We start from the raw sequence: 17778 nt of genomic DNA on the forward strand, positions 1-17778 counted from the left end.
ATCCAGTTGTCCACACAAACCACACAGCTCACTCTAAATGCCTGTAACTGCAACCAGAAGTCTATTTTAATGCTTTGACTGTATTTTCTTCAGTTTTACGCACATAGCCGCTCGAACACAGACGACCCACACTCTGTACTGTACTTGAAGGCCTCCTGTGTAGAAACAGTGTCAGAGCGTGTGTGTGTAGTTTATTTCACGTCACTGCCTGCAGCCTGAATGTTGACTCTCATACACACACACAGTGCACTGATGTGAACCTCTACTTGTTTGTGCATGCAGGCTGCCAGCCAGCAAACACTGTATTATTACACAATTCACAGTGATATAAGCTCCTCAGCAAAACACACATACACACATACACACACACACACACACACACACACACACACACACACACACACACACACACACACACACACACACAGAGAGACTTTAACTGTGGATATAGCTGAAAGAGAGCCTAATTTCCTGAGCAAATGTGTGTCATTAGTACTGTGAATACAAGGCCTCCCTGCCTTAATGTGTTGAATGGGGTTGAAGTTGAACTGATGATGTTTATTTAATGCTGTTTGTTCCTTTTCACGCTGTAACATAAGTGTTCTCTGTGTTCAGGTGTACCACAGTCTGTTCTGGCCTCTGGAGTTCACCGTGCCCGGCAGAGACAACAACAAATGTTACTCCAAGCTCATCTGTAACAAACTGGACAATGTAAGACCATCACTGTTTTTTTTACTCCGCTACTTTTAGTTCAGCAGTAACCCGTAGCAACCAGTAAGCTTTAACTCCCTCCCTGTCGTCACTGTAGGAGCGAGTGATCGGCTTCCACTACCTGGGTCCAAACGCAGGAGAGGTAACGCAGGGCTTCGGAACAGCCATGAAATGCGGCGCCACTAAAGAGCAGTTGGACGGCACCATCGGCATCCACCCGACCTGTGCTGAGGTAAGAACACAAGTCGCCCTTTATGTGCCTAAATTTCATCTTTTTTTTTTTTTTTTGTCTATCTCATTTATTTTTAGGGCCTGAATTCTTCTTCTTCGTTATTATTCTTCTGCAAAAACAAAAGGATAAACATGGCCCAAAACTCACGAAAATTTGCTCCCATGCCAGACCCGGTGAAAAATGTGATATTTTAGAGTTTGCTGAAATGAGCATCGCAAAATGGCTCAACAGCGCCCCCTATGCAAATTTTAAATATTGAGCCCCTCGCTCCAGATTTACATAGACAAACAAAATTCAGTATACATATATATCATGTAAAGACACACAAAAACGATAATTGTGAATCTGTAGCCTGGTGTTCACATCTGTTAACTAAAGGAAGGAATCTCTGTATGTATATTTGCTCTGTTTTACTTAACTAGCTTGTGTAAGTACATCAAGGACAAGTACTTACACAAGCAGTTCAGACCCAGTTAGTCTCATATGTTATGACGAGAGTGGTGACTGTGAAGCGCCACTACAGACAAAACGCAAACTTTCAGAGCAAACGCACACACTCAAATCTGAACTGAAGGCTCAGAAAATAAGAACGATCCAAGAGCTCAATAACATCTATCAACTTTATTTTATTTTGAAATGCAGCCCTTATTTTACTTTGAAATGAGAAAATAACATCTATTTACCATTACAGTACTGACATCATCTGTATATAATAGTGTTAGTTTCTTTCATGTCTCCTGTTGATTCACACCTCTTCCACTTCATTCATGTTGAATGTGTTGAATTAGTAGCTGGAGGCCAAAAAAACAGTGTTGTGACCAGGCATGTTTTAAACAGGCGCTGCACTAGTTCATCACATTCTTGCTTACAAGCAGCCAAAAGTAAAATAAAGTTGTCTTCATCAAACTTCCCAGTGTAAGAAAATGTTTTTTACAGGATGTTGCTAAAGTATTGTGTGAGTAATCAGTAAGAACGCAACAGGAAGTGACAAAATCCTGCTATAAACAGAACACACATAGAAAGCTGTATATGTGTGTAGATATACTGTGAGTACATCACAGCTGCTTTTAAATATTTAAGTTTTAAATCAGTAAGATGGAAACTCTGCTCAGGTGGTAAACATTTCCTCTCTGGTAGAAACATTCTCTGCTCGTTATTATTCTTCTGCAAAAACAAAAGGATAAACATGGCCCAAAACTCACGAAAATTTGCTCCCATGCCAGACCCAGTGAAAAATGTGATATTTTAGAGTTTGCTGAAATGAGCATCGCAAAATGGCTCAACAGCGCCCCCTATGCAAATTTTAAATATTGAGCCCCTCGCTCCAGATTTACATAGACAAACAAAATTCAGTATACATATATATCATGTAAAGACACACAAAAACGATAATTGTGAATCTGTAGCCTGGTGTTCACATCTGTTAACTAAAGGAAGGAATCTCTGTATGTATATTTGCTCTGTTTTACTTAACTAGCTTGTGTAAGTACATCAAGGACAAGTACTTACACAAGCAGTTCAGACCCAGTTAGTCTCATATGTTATGACGAGAGTGGTGACTGTGAAGCGCCACTACAGACAAAACGCAAACTTTCAGAGCAAACGCACACACTCAAATCTGAACTGAAGGCTCAGAAAATAAGAACGATCCAAGAGCTCAATATCATCTATCAACTTTATTTTATTTTGAAATGCAGCCCTTATTTTACTTTGAAATGAGAAAATAACATCTATTTACCATTACAGTACTGACATCATCTGTATATAATAGTGTTAGTTTCTTTCATGTCTCCTGTTGATTCACACCTCTTCCACTTCATTCATGTTGAATGTGTTGAATTAGTAGCTGGAGGCCAAAAAAACAGTGTTGTGACCAGGCATGTTTTAAACAGGCGCTGCACTAGTTCATCACATTCTTGCTTACAAGCAGCCAAAAGTAAAATAAAGTTGTCTTCATCAAACTTCCCAGTGTAAGAAAATGTTTTTTACAGGATGTTGCTAAAGTATTGTGTGAGTAATCAGTAAGAACGCAACAGGAAGTGACAACATCCTGCTATAAACAGAACACACATAGAAAGCTGTATATGTGTGTAGATATACTGTGAGTACATCACAGCTGCTTTTAAATATTTAAGTTTTAAATCAGTAAGATGGAAACTCTGCTCAGGTGGTAAACATTTCCTCTCTGGTAGAAACATTCTCTGCTCGTTCTCTCCTCCACTTTTCTTTCTCTCTCTAATTCTGTGTGAATGATCTCACTGTGCCAGACACACATTCAATCAGAGCGCATAAAACCTGCACAGCCACAGGCAGCGGCTTAAAGTATTAACACGTCTCATTTTTTACTTTCTTTATGCTGAAACATTTTTCATTTGAATCACTTTTTTAGTCTGTTGCAAAGCTTAAACCTGATTTACTATTAATATTTCATTTCTTCTGTCGGTGATACATTATGTGCATTAATTAGCTAAAGTCCCAGCACGTCTTGTTCATTATGGTAATGTATTACGGTGATAATTGCAGCACATTAAGCTGCTCGAGTGCATCTTGTTTGATGTTTTTTACACCTTGTGTTTACCATTTTTGGCCCACATATCTTCATGTTTAAATGAAGGCAGGACCGAGCATGTCGTGCCCATTAAAGTTGAATATTGTGTGTCTCGTTTCCCCAAAAAAGCATCTTTATAAGTGATCTGCCTGATGAACTACCTTAAATGTAAAAGGTGTTTTCCCCTTTTAAAAATGCCTTCAATTTTAATATTAATGGAGTTTTTAACATTTAAGCTTTGTGATGTGTGTATCTTTAATGTATAGCTTAATTATATAGCTTCCAGACAGATGTGTAAACATCTAAACATGCACTTCCTGTTTAAGTACTGCTTCAGGAAACATGTATGTTAGATATCAGGACATTTATAGTTTTAAACATGAAGCAGTATTAATTAATGAGTTTAATTTCCAGTTTTAATGTTACTAAAGGTTAAATGTGTCCCTGTCTCATGTCCCCCCCCCTCAGATCTTCACCACTCTGGACGTGACCAAGAGCTCGGGCGGAGACGTCACCCAGTCCGGTTGCTGAGGTTAAACCCTGCTCGTTTAGCGGGCTGCTCTCATGTTAAAAACCGACCGACCCCTAACACCCCTCTCTTTCTCTCCCCTCTCTGAGCTCATCTTCACCTCCACGCCGTTTCTCAGGACAAACCTAACACGTCTGGAGCGGCTCACTGAGGGTGATGGGAGGGGGGGGTCTCTGTTTCTGTCTCCCTTGGTTAAGATGGTTTTTAATTATGAGTGCAGCCTGCTGAACAGCGGGGTTACTCTGCTGATACTACGGGCTCCACCAGTGTGTTTTGTTTTTTCTCAGAGGAGCACCAGCACACACATACACACTGCACCTCTGAGTGTGTATGTGGGTGTGTGTCTGGGCTGTTTTTGACGTCCTCACCCGTAACCCAAAATATTGAGGTGGGCGAGGATCGATGTACCTCTGCAGAAGCACCTGATGGTGGCCCGAACCCTTCGTCCAACAACCCCCTTGTTCCCCCTATTATAAAGACTGAAATTGACTTCATTAAAACAGATTAAAACAAAGGTTTGAACAGATGGATGCTCCGCTCTGAACCTCTCATCCAGTTCCTGAAGGAAACTCTGTGTGTGTGTGTGTGTGTGTGTGTGTGTGTGTGTGTGTGTGTGTGTGTGTGTGTGTGTGTGTGTGTGTGTGTGTGTGTGTGTGTGTGTGTGTGTGTGTGTGTGTGTGTGTGTGTGTGTGTGTGTGTGTGTGTGTGTGTGTGTGTGTGTGTGTGTGTGTGTGTGTGTGTGTGTGTTCATGTCTCTTCTGTTGAGCTCTAATCATTCCACACATTCCAGCTTACCAGGATTTGAAGATGAATTTGAGGTGTGTACTGTACAAGTCGGTGTGTGTGTGGAGGTTTCACCGCCTTTTTAAAAGAGGACACACTTGACCAGTAAAGTGTTAAAACACTGGTGCTGGACAGAGGGGATCAAGAGCTGGCAGACTTTCACCTTTCAAACCTCTGACATCAAAATCCAAATGGAATAAAAATCCAACCTGAATCGTACTGAATTGAATGTCATGTGTTTAAAAGAAGAAGGAGAAAAAAAAGAAGCGTTTTTACTCTATTAACTTAATGCTTGTTGGTTGCATCTTGCTGTTTTTTTGCCTCAGCTTTATGTGTATGTAAAAGATATATTCAGTCTGGTAGAGGACAGTATTCTGGCTGCTGTCAGTGTGACACTGGTCATCTGTCTAAATGACTCGTTTATTGGTGTCAAACCACTGTAGATCACTTCTCTAAAGATTTAATAAAGGATGGATTCACCTTCAACTTTTGTCTGAATGTTTCTTTTTGTGTGACTTAATTCAAGCTTTGACTATCAACTCAATACAAACTGGACTGATAATGTAGTTATCAATGATTACTTATTGATTTAGTGCCTATTTTTAGCCAAGTTAGCAGCATTCTTCTATCCTCTGATTAATGCAATATTTTAAGTATTACTATTGCTTTTAAATTTAGAGAAGTAACATTTTGTGTATATTGTGTAATTTATTATTAAACTAGGAAGGCTAAAAATATATAGATTTTTTAGCCTTCCTGATAACAATATTTTACTGTAAACTATAAATGTGTATTAAAGGAACAGTTTACCTTTAATTAGGACTCATTGTATCTGGTGGTACATTTTTTTTTTTTAAACATAGATTTTATAGTAACTAACTTTTACAAGGGTTTAAACTTTATTTTAGGATTTCAAATTCTTAATAAAAAGTATGACTGAGAAGTTTTATATATTAAAAAAACAACCTAAAAGAAGTGCACTTTCCTCCATGTTGGAAAGTAAGAACTACAATCATGTCTACCTACAATGGCGCAATATCTTAGCGAATAGCAGGCCTCTAAAGGTGCTGTATCATGGCTGTGACATCAGTCATCACCTTCATACTCTCCATATTATTCACTGTAACCACATTATGAATCATAAGTAGCATATTAGGAATTATTTCCACTGTAGCTGCATTGACATTATCAATATGAACAGTTTTGGATGTTATTTATAAAAATGTAATTTAGTCAAAGAATGATCTAGAAGGACATAGAAGAATGTGAAGTGATAATCTTTGAAGGATGTGTGATATATATGCAGGCCTCTAAAGGTGCTGTGTCATGGTTGTGACATGAGTCAGTCATTCATACTCTTCAAATTATTCACTGTAACAACATTATGTATCATAAATAGTGTGCTATGAGTTATTTCCCCTTTAGTTGCATTGGTAATGTCAATATGAACAATGTTGGATGTTATTTATAAAAATGGAATTAAATGAGTCAGAGAAGGATACAGAAGAATTTAAAGTGATAATCTGGAGAATGTGACATTTTTGCACAAGTTTACATAGTATATTTAGTGTCAGTAAAACTTTTCATTCATATTTTGTTAGCAAAATTCCTGCATTTCAACCAGTATAGTGATGATTTTACCTTTAATAGTTGGCATCAATGTGGTGAATGTGTGAACGTTCCATTGTATTCACACTAAATCCATCGTGTCAGTTTTTTTGTTATAGTAGTGTGTGTGTGTGTGTTTGTGTGTGTGTGTGTGTGTGTATTGGAACAGATCTCATATCCTTTAAATATCATCATACATCAATCAATCAATCAAACTTTATTAATATAGCAGCTTTCATACAGGTTAATGTATTTCAAAGTTCTTCACAGTTTATTGAAAAGCTGATAAGACAGAACAAGTGGCAACATAAAGAAAAGGGATAAAAAAAACAAAGAACAAATTCAAAGACAAAAATTGAGACCAATGCACACGAGAGAAAATAAGTAATGAAAAAATGTAAATAAAATAAGTGGCAGCAAAATTACACCAATCTCCAAATTCGGACCTATATTTAAGACCCAAACGTTGTTGGTCCTGCTTTGGCCCTGATCCCTGTGTCGTCTCATGGCCCCTCAGCCACACCAGCTGCCACTCATGTCATGAAGAGATGGGGGGGGTTATTTTGAGTGTCACACAGGTTACAGTGGATCAAAATGGTCCTGTTGAAGTGGTGCGGGCCCATTCACGACGCTCCACATCAGAGAGCGGCGCAGACATAATAGCTTCATTTCCTCTGTGTGTCTGCGTCCGTGTGGGACTATTCAGCCTCCACATGTGGCGGTGTTCATCAATAGCCTCCGAGCTGGTGTGAAGCCTTTGTTGGCCCACATCTGAAAAAAACGCTGTCACCTGCACACGGGCTGCCATGACAACTCGGGGGGCTTTGATGAGTTTTTATTTGGCCGGTGCACATTTTTATTGAGGGGGGGGGGGGGGGGGTAATCTATGATATGAGCTCATTGATTCTCTGGTGTTTGTTATTCCAGTAACACAGAACAAACGGGGTGAGAGAGGCTGTGGAGGGGTTCAAAGTTGACATCGGCTCCTCTTATGTGCTGACTCACTTTATACATCGTTTACATCCTCGTACATCCAAAGGAATGAAGAAGGAGTTTAATATCAGAGTATATCAGTCTTTTAAAAACACATATATGCTTCATCCTGCCTTATAAATCCTCATTATTCTCTCTAAAACTACTCAAACCTCTGCTCATGGGTCCATGTGGCTTACATGTATACGTCACACTCTGTTGGTAGCTGGTTCTCCTTAATAAACTGAAACAATTGTGCTGAACAGTAATTTTTTCTACTCTGGTGTGACCAGAACAAAGGGTGGATGTGGTCTGGATGTCACAAGATGGTCTGGGTGTTTCTTTTAATGTATATTGATTTTCTAGTCAGAAGGTTTTAGTGTTTACAAAAGAGGAGGAGCTGCAGGAATATTATTATTATTATGATTCATTGAAAAGGAGAGCAAATGCATCTTAATTTAACTATGAGTATGTGTTGACTCACTCCAGCTGTTTGTAAAATGATGCTTAATGCTCCTCTTAACATCATTTTCTTTTACTTTAATAATGTTATTTGTTCTTATTTATGTATATGTGTTTATTTATGTATATGTATGAGCTTTGAGAGAATTGATCTATCTATCTATCTATCTATCTATCTATCTATCTATCTATCTATCTATCTATCTATCTATCTATCTATCTATCTATCTATCTATCTATCTATCTATCTATCTATCTATCTATCTATCTATCTATCTATCTATCTATCCATCCATCCATCCATCCATCTATCTATCTATCTATCTATCTATCTATCTATCTATCTATCTATCTATCTATCTATCTATCTATCTATCTATCTATCTATCTATCTATCTATCTATCTATCTATCTATCTATCTATCTATCTATCTATCTATCTATCTATCCATCCATGGCAAATTTACACTCAGGTATTATCATGGCTGGATCTATACAGGCAGTGTGCCCAGGGGCCCTTGAGCAGAAAGGGGCCCCTCACGATGGGAGAAAGAAAAAAAAGGTGTATCTTTTTGTCAGGCTCCACAAAAATATGACAACAAAGGCTCGACCCATTCTTTTTATGTTGATAGTTATGGTCACTGTCAGAAACCTAGTATGTCCACAACAACATATGGAGTTACAAGGTTTCCACCTGACAGCATGGTTATCCATCCAGAATAAAATACAAGTCTCATGATTGATGATTGTCTGTTTTATTTGTCAGTTTGATACTAGCAGAATGAGCATGAGCTTCAGTGCATTGGGTATTAGGTATTATTATACAACAGTTCAGTTTTCCAAAGTGGCACAGCAACTGCTAAGAAATGCTGTATAAAAGTATATAAATGAAGCAAGTCTTTTCCTTCATTTAATGTTGAAATGTTCTCTAGTTGAAGTAATCAAAGTGTCAGAGTTGTTAGATAAACTACAGCCAGAATGTGTCCAGCTGTGTTTATTAGGGGATGGACGCATAAATCCAAACAACAACCTGGACTTCCACTTTCAGCTTTTATTGGTGCATGGAGGGTTGTCATTGGCCACTAGAGGAGTCAGATAAAGCCTGAGTTTCAGATCAATATCAATCTCTAATAATTAATTATTACATTTATCGATAGAATGAGGTTTGGCCTATTTTTTAAAATGTATTAATCATGTTCCTGTTATTGTGGAAATGTTCTGCTCCATTTTCATTGTATTATGTTGTACTTGTTTTTACTGTTTGTCTTATTCGATGCTTCTGCTACGTTAAATCCTGTTATCTGTCCTTCAGTGATTTACTCATTTGTGTCTTGTGTTGCATTATGGTTTATAAACTACTTTCAAATCACCATTTTAATAAGCGAAAACGTGAAAAAAGTGCACAAAAAATGTAAGGTTGGATGGATACTACAGTTTGCCATCTTTTACATACAAAAATAAAGTCATCTTTACAGTGATATTGTAAAAATCATTCCTTAAACACAAAGCATCAAGAAGACATAAGTTAGACCACAAATACAACCCGGCTAAGGATAAAGTGGCAGTGACTTTCCTTTGTAATCAGGTTATTAACCCACCTGTTGTCATTGGGTCAGTTTTGACCCAGGAGGACAACATGCTTATTGACCCTAAATTCCTGATAAACTATGTGTAAAACCTTTTGGTAATAAGTTGGAATGAAGTTGGATTAAAAAGTCTAACAGAAAACTGGGTGATAATTATACCTTGTGTTTTATAAACATTCAAACCAAATCAGGTACATTTTGACCCAGGAGGACAAAAGTTGCACTGTCGACAGGAAGTCAAGAGGAGGGATGGACACACTGTATGTAAGAAATCAGTCCATGTAATAAAGTGGAATCACAAGTTAAAGTTGAACCTTAACATTGGAAATAGTTCTATATTCAATATTGATACAGTTGAAAACTAATGAGTGAATCTTGAGTTTGGATTGTCTCAATTTACTGTCTCTAAGCTCAAGAATGAACTTTGATGCTTAGCTTTTCCACAACTAACATCTACTGAGCTTGCATGTCAACAGTTGTATCTCCATGACAACTGAGCAAACTCCATCATCTGATGAAGACTGTGTGACGAAGTTAAAAGCTCTGGAAAAAAGCTAGTAAGTGGACTTTGAGTTGGGATTGTTGCTGTTTGTGTCAGAGGTGGAGCTGTTGCTTGTCTTTTACAGTCATAATCATCATCATCATCATCATCATCATCATCATCATCATCATCATCATAACTTTATCTATATAGCACAAAACAATGTTACAAAGCGCTGTCCATAAAATCAATTAAAACAGGAAGAGGAAATTAATAGTTGTGATAAACGAACAACAGGCAGTTAGATTATAAAACATCAAGTCATAAAACAATAAAACCAACAATAGTCAAAACCATGAAATAGAGATATATGTATGATATAGAATTAAAACATAAAAAGGATGAGGAATGCAGTCAGTAAAGCTATAAGAAGACATAAGAAGAGATTTCAAAGATGACTGGTTCTGAGTGAGTTCCATAACTGAGGGGTCCGGACAGAGAAGGCCCCTATACTATGCACATCAGCAGTGTACAATAAATAAGAGATAACTATCCTCTAAACGTCCAATAATACATATTTGAGATCTCATCAGAAGTATTTCAACTTTACAGGGTCAAATTTGACCCAATTTTACATTTGAGAGTTGTAAAAGCACCCTACAGACATGGAAATAAAATGCATCTTTTTTAAAATACTTGTGCAGCTGATACACATTTTTATATATGGAAATATACAAATTTGACCTGTGTCACCAGCATTCAAACATGTTGTATTCATCATATTCTATCAAATGTTCTCCTGGACCATAAATAGTGATTATGAACAGAAGGATTAATTAAACATTTATCAATGACTGATGGGGAATTAATGAATGTGAATTGGTGTAGAGACTTATTATGAGTCAGGATATAAACAGTATGTCAGGGTTTTAACTAAAATGCATCCAACAATAGACAAGACTGCAACAAAAGAGTACTTCTCACTTTCTTTCTGTCTTTCTTGTGGCTTCACTCTTTTTTTTATTGTATTTCTGAGAATATCTTGCAAGAAGCGACCTGCAGCTGTTGCGAGATTCTTTTTACTCAACCACCCTCTAATAAGGAAGTGTCATCTGAGACCAGCTCATGTTGGAACTAAGTGAGAACAAACCACAGTGGACTTCAGTCTGGCCTTCTTCCTCTGCCTCTGAAACTTAAATCTCTTTGTTTTCCTCCATTATGTCTGATATCATTTCAATTCTTCAAACTGACACGTCATTTAAAAGATCACCCAGTTCCCCTTTGATTCCTCTTTCAGATAGCTGCTTTGTGGAGGATGTAACTCCAGGATAAAGTTTCCTGGAAAAGCTGGAGTTTGCCAGAAGGAAACACAAACCTGACGCCACGCTGCATGTGTAATCAGTGAAAAGTGAAAAGTCATCCCTGTTTCACTATGACTTGCTGCTTTCAACACAATCCTTATCAACACCAGCCAGCACAAGCTGCTGGTAAAACCCAAGCTTACGTAATCAAGTCTCACATTTATTACAGCTGTCGAATGAGTAGAAAGATTCCTCTGAGTGGTACTCGCTGGAAATCATTAACACACGTTGAATCGAACAGCCTCAAGTCAGAATATAAAATTCTGAATGTAATGATGACATGCTATTGGATAGGGTTACTCATTGATAGCCTGGTTAACTGCTTTTACCTGAAACTGAGTCATGCAGTCATGAAGTGTCTTCACCTGAAATATGATTCTCTTATTTCCTGTAAGAATTATAAAGGTGTGTGTGAGTTTGAAAGAAGTCTCGACTCACTACTTAGATCATAATAGGATGTCCACTGATAGTCAAACCTGAGGTGAAAAGGTAAGGTTCATATTTAAATCTGAGCTCAAGGTGTGTACCAATCAGCAGGATGTGTGACATCAACCAATTGTCTTCCAATATTCAGCTTACACAAGTGTGATGTGGAAACTTGATGCCTGCAGTGCACAAACACTGAGAATGAGCTTGAAGAAGTGAAATAGGAGACATCTTGTGTCCAACAGTTTATTTTGAATGTGTGAAAGAGAAGAACAAACATGAAAAAGAGAGCAAAATGGTCATAGTGAAAACAATAGACTAACATATAACAGTAAGCATGATGCAATGCTAGATTGTCAACCACATTCTAAAAGGAGCAGGAAGAAGTGAACATTAAACCCCACCTCTTCCCCATAAATGATTACTAATATAACAGCTTCCTCATATGTATGAATCTATTTCCTATACTTATACAAATCATTTAATTACATTCATTTAAAAACATACATTTCCAATCAATCAATCAATCAATCAATCAATCAATCAATCAATCAATCAATCAATCAATCAATCAATCAATCAATCAAATAATCAATCAATCAAACATCTGTATATTTGTATAGCATCTTTGATACAGGTTAGTGCATTTAAAAGTGTTTCACAAATGACTGACAAACCAATTAAAAGACAGCAAATCAAGACAGTGTAAAACAATGTGAGACTATAATAAATATGAAAATGTAATCAAACTAAAAAAACAAACCAAATCTACCATGATGTCATTTATTCAGCCTTGTAAATGACTCCTTTAAAAATGTCATTTAGTATTTGTTTTGTTGTTGTATTTATTGGATGTATTTGTTGTTTATGTATAATCGTATAATAATATAAATAAAAAATTAAAAAATAATAAAGATGACCTTGAAACCTTAAATAGATTTTAAAAAACTGTGATATTAAAATGGGCGAAATGATAGTGTGATAAAAAAAAACTAGAGAAAATAGATTTTAAAAAATGAGAATGGGAAATAAAATCAATACCAGTGGAAAAAATTACAATTTTACAACATGAATGCAACAAAATAAGTGAATAAAGTAAACTTCTATAAATTCTTCTTAATCAAAAGCCAGGCTATAGAGGTAGAGGTGGGCTGCAGGTTTTCATTTTCAGCTGCTTTGTAGGATAATAGCTAAAAGCTGCCACATCAAATGATTCAGTCTTGCTATTTGAAACAACTAAAGACTCTACTAACTAAACCCAGGCTGGTGCTAGACCCTGAAGAGCTTTAAAAACTGGTACAAGAATTTATTATTAAAATCAATATCTGCTGTGTACTGTCAGACAAGCAGTGTAAAGACTTTAAAACAGATATAATGTCAAATGTAATGCTTCTGATTCTGATCTGCACTCACAGGATATGGTATATTTCTGCAGTTTGAATATTATATTAAAAAGTGTTATAATGTTTATCATAAAGCCTCAATAAATAGATGAATTTTTAGTTTGTTCCGCTCTATGTTTATCATGTCAGTTTCCACAAGTACATAAACATCTGCTTTTAAAAAATAAAAAAGTAATGCGCTGTGGTTAAAATATGAGGAAGAGACAGTTATGTTTTTAATCTACGGGCACAAACAGAAATCAATGATGTCATAAATTCATTGGAAAATCATGTCTTTTTGTTCACTCTCATGTTGCTTACAGTCGTTGACCTTTAGGGGGCAGCGCAGTCTAACAAATGTCTTGGTCCGGTAAACCTGGTTAGGATAATAGCATTTATTGGTTGTACATTGTGTTACAATACCTCACATTGTAACATGTCACACAAAGTGCTCCGATAAGTCATCATAGTGTTTCACATCATGATTCAATCACACACACATTACAGCTGATCAAAACCCCATCAATAATATCTAAGTGTCTTTTTTTTTCTTCCTGTGCATTGATAAGCATCACTGCAGTCTGCTCTAATAGTACATGCTGTTCCCCATAAAGCAGTGTGTACTCCTGCTCCTCCTCCGCTGCTGCACTGAGTGTTGCTCATGAATCTTCGGGGCAGGTTTTGCAGTGGGAGAGCGAGGCGTTCGGAGCATAGAGCGACTCCTTTCAGCTGGGAGTTGAGAGTTGGACTTGTGTCAGACCTACGGAGAGGGAGTGCAACCTCTGCTCTCTATATTTCATTTCACATGCATAACATGGATCTGTTTGACAGACGAGATAGAACGATGAAGTGTTGGGAAAGAGTTTAGTGATGTGTTCTCACTGCTGCCGTGTTATTCCCCCTCTAGAGAATGACAATCAAATAAATAAATGGTCTGTTGTGGTGTCATTAATAAAGATGACAGATGGAAGAATAACAACCTAAAAGTAGCTTTACTCTCTTTTCTGTTTTCCTTCATGAACAAGCGGTATAAAGCTGGAATGACAGCTCGGTTTCCTGCTTTATCAGGGAGAGCAGAGAAAGAAAAAAGCACAAGGATTGAATGTAGTAGTAAATATGAATTATTGATAGCACATTCATCCTGAAGAGTAGAAACATGAATTCATTAACCCTCCTGTCGTCCTCCCGGGTCAAATTGACCATGTCTCTTTTGACTGTTCCTTCCTTCCTTCTGTCCTCCTTTCCTTTCTTCCTTCCTTCCTTAATTCCTTAATTCCTTCCTTCCTTCCTTCCTTCCTTCCTTCCTTCCTTCCTTCCTTCCTTCCTTCCTTCCTTCCTTCCTTCCTTCCTTCCTTCCTTCCTTCCTCCCTTCCTTCTGTCCTTCTTTCCTCCCTCACTACTTCCTTCCTTTTCTCCCTCCCTCCTTCTCTCTTTCTTTACTCCCACCTTCCTTCTTTCCTCCCTCCCTCCCTCCTACCTTCCTTCCTCCCTCCTACCTTCCTTCTTCCCTCCTTTCCTTCCTTCCTTCCTCCCTCCTTTCCTTCCTCCTTTCCTTTCTTTCCTTCCTCCCTCCTTTCCTTCCTTCTTTCCTCCTTTCCTTCCTTCCTTCCTTCCTTCTTCCTTCCTTCCTTCCTTCCTTCATCCCTTTCACCCTTCCTTCCTTCTTCCTCCTTTCCTTCCTTCTTCTTTCCTCCTTTCCTTCCTTCTTCCTCCCTTCCACCCTTCCTTCCTTCTTCCTTCCTTCCTTCCTTCGAGGACAACAGGAGGGTTAATAAGGTGAAATGTGTGCTTAGATTCAGTGGAAGAGAGAGTGCAATTAAAAGTTCTGCATTCAAAACTTTTTATTTACTTGAGTCAGCAAAATGTCATTTATCACAAAAAAGTATTCATTATGCAGAATGGGCTCTGTGAGTGTTAGATTTGTATTAGTCTACAGATATCCATATAATACTGATATTGATATGAGCTTTACACAGGACCTATAAGAGCTTTAAATAACATTGTATTTATATGCTTTTGTTTGTTTAAAAAAACATGCTATGAAAAATAAACTACAAAAACTTCCAGATGGACAAAATAAAACTCACATCTGCAAAGTGATATTTCATTAATTTTTAAATTAAGGTCCAATAAACACTCCAGTTTCAAATAATTAGAATTTTGTTTTGTAAATGTTATTTTACTGGATTATTATTAGCCAAATGATGCATTAACATATAAGCAGCAGCTGGTCAAGGTGGAGTTCATTCGTGCTCCTTTTTATATATGATTTACTTTAATCATCCCCGTTGAGTAAGATCAGGTTTTGTGTTTTAAATCTTAATGTGCAACTTGATTTTGGTCCAAAATATTTGATACATGCAAGAAACTATACCTCATTTTTGAGTTAACACCTGTTGACCTCCTCAAATCTGACTTACGGACAACGGGAGGGTTAAGAGTTGCTTCCAATTGGAGGCCGGACTCTTCGGCTGCTGTCAATCCACTGTATGGCTCCTGACTACCATACAACACGCTTTGATTGCTGCCAAAAGACTCTTTTAGAGAGCTGACTCAATTACTACATTTTCAGCTATCTGGGACTCATTATAAATAATAATTCATCCAGTTACTCTCTTATGGTCCTTGTTTGAGACCCACTGTAAAGCATTCTAAAGCATCCTGTGAAACTGGTAGCTCCAATGTTATTTCATCTTATTTTCAATCCAGTTGCCTAACCATTTATCCATTTATTTATTGCTCCCATTTTTCCTTTTCACTTGTCCTTTCATTACAGTTACTTATTTTTCATACATGTCTGAATCCATTTTCTGTTTGGGTGTTTTGTTGCTCTTGTTTGTTTTATGAACTTTTATAACTTAATAATTGGTAATAAATTGTAAAAGATTTGCCTTACAAATATTACTGGATGTTACGAACCGGCCTAGGGGAACTCCTGGCACAATATGAGAGAAAGAGAGTCCCCTATTCCCAGTTCCCAAGAACCACCGCACCACCTGCAGCCTATCACACACACACACACACACACACACACACACACACACACACACACACACACACACACACACACACACACACACACACACACACACACACACACACACACACACACACACACACCAGAGAGGGAGAGATTTATAAGAAATGCACAAAATGAAAGCACATACAAACATATTAAAAGAATAATAACACTAGAGAATGCATTTCCTGTAGAAACTGTGTGTGAGTGCTGACAGCTGAAATAAATCACAAAGTCTTGCCTCTGAAATGAATTACTTATTTTGAAATTCCAGCTTTGTTTATTCGGCTATTACCACCTGGAGGATTTTTATTGTGAAAAACAAGCCTCATCCTGAGCTTCTAGTTAAGACACTGTGCGGCTTTTATTTTGAAATGATGAAGAGGATAGTAATGAACATGAGGATAGTAATGAGGAGGAGAGTAGGGATGAAAAGTATGAATCAGTAGAAAAGGGTTAAATAATCCATTGACTTATATTGAAAAAAGCTGTTGGGAAAAAAAAGCTTCATATTTTAGAAAGAAGAAAAGGCACAGAATAAATGTCCTTAAACAGAAAAGAAATGTTTAATATTTGATTGACTTCTCTATCTCCAGGTTGTTTCTAGTTACATTTACAGATATTGACAGCTCTTGTATTTTCTGTGGGAAATGAGGCCTTCACTCTCATACTATTTCTTGGAAATTTTACTGAAATTAGATTTTTTTTCTTCTTGCCTTTGCTAGTTTGATTTGTGTTCATTTAATCACAAGATGGTGCTACAACACGTACAGCAAAGACAGATGATAATACAGGTGACACAGATGACTTACTGATGATTACTGAACGATGTCATTATCCCATAGGATGCCTCTGTGATAGTTGACCCATTCTTCCTGTTTGTCCTGTTTGGCTGATGTGTTGAAACAAGAGAGTCTATGTGCGGTCCTTCTTCTTCAAGCCATCGGCCATGCATTCCTTTTTTATATATTTGTATTTTGAGTGGGCTATTTTGCCTTTTTTAGTAAGTTAGGGGTTAGGGGAAAGAATTGGGTATGACATGCAACCAAAGTCCTTTTGCCAGATTCAAACCAGGTACGTTGCATATGGCAGGCGCTGTAACCACTCAGCTACCAGGGCGCTCTCACATGCTATACACCCCATAATTCAATGAAACTTGTGATGATTAATTTTACTTGCAAAGAACATAGTATGGAATCATTCATGTGATTTTTAGGCAGTTCAACAAAATAAATCCATTTTTCTGATATGTCCTGGTTAAGAGGTCCAAGGCCATCACCACCAGCATACATGTGATGGGGTTTCTTTATTTGAAATATGACGAACCCATCCAATCATTTGTTCTTTACCTGTGAGGATACTTTGGGAGGATCTTTGAAAGTCAACTCCACATCCTCCTTTAGATCCAGATATTTTCTTCTCACACACAGCATCAAACACTTTGGATATGTACTTCATTAAGTCTGTCTGCACAAGCAAAGAGTACAAAGAGTAAAAATAAGACTGCTGGACTCCTTCCTTTTCTAATCAAATGTTTTTTATTAGATGTTTTTTTGGCTCATATGTGTGCCTCAGTCTTTTTTATTATTATTGTTGTTATTATTAAGTTTTACAATGTTACTGAATCTCTTGTTTACTTGAAAGTTTGTACAGTTGTTCTACAGATACAAAAAGTTCT

At 37.3% G+C, this 17778-nt stretch overlaps 1 protein-coding gene across 2 annotated transcripts in view; it reads left to right on the forward strand.

The window, feature by feature from the left end:
* Nucleotides 1–5289, forward strand: part of txnrd3 (thioredoxin reductase 3) — a 17665-nt gene extending 12376 nt beyond the window's left edge. For both annotated transcript variants that reach the window (XM_062443704.1, XM_062443713.1), the window contains exons 14-16: nucleotides 616–711; nucleotides 809–943; nucleotides 3960–5289. In XM_062443704.1, the coding sequence (XP_062299688.1) occupies nucleotides 616–711; nucleotides 809–943; nucleotides 3960–4022 (294 nt within the window). In that variant the 3' untranslated portion in view covers nucleotides 4023–5289. The remainder of the gene's footprint in view (nucleotides 1–615; nucleotides 712–808; nucleotides 944–3959) is intronic.
* The last annotated feature ends 12489 nt before the right edge of the window (nucleotides 5290–17778 follow it).

This window comes from Scomber scombrus, chromosome 3 (genome assembly GCF_963691925.1).
Source record: "Scomber scombrus chromosome 3, fScoSco1.1, whole genome shotgun sequence".
NCBI classification, from domain to species: domain Eukaryota; kingdom Metazoa; phylum Chordata; class Actinopteri; order Scombriformes; family Scombridae; genus Scomber; species Scomber scombrus.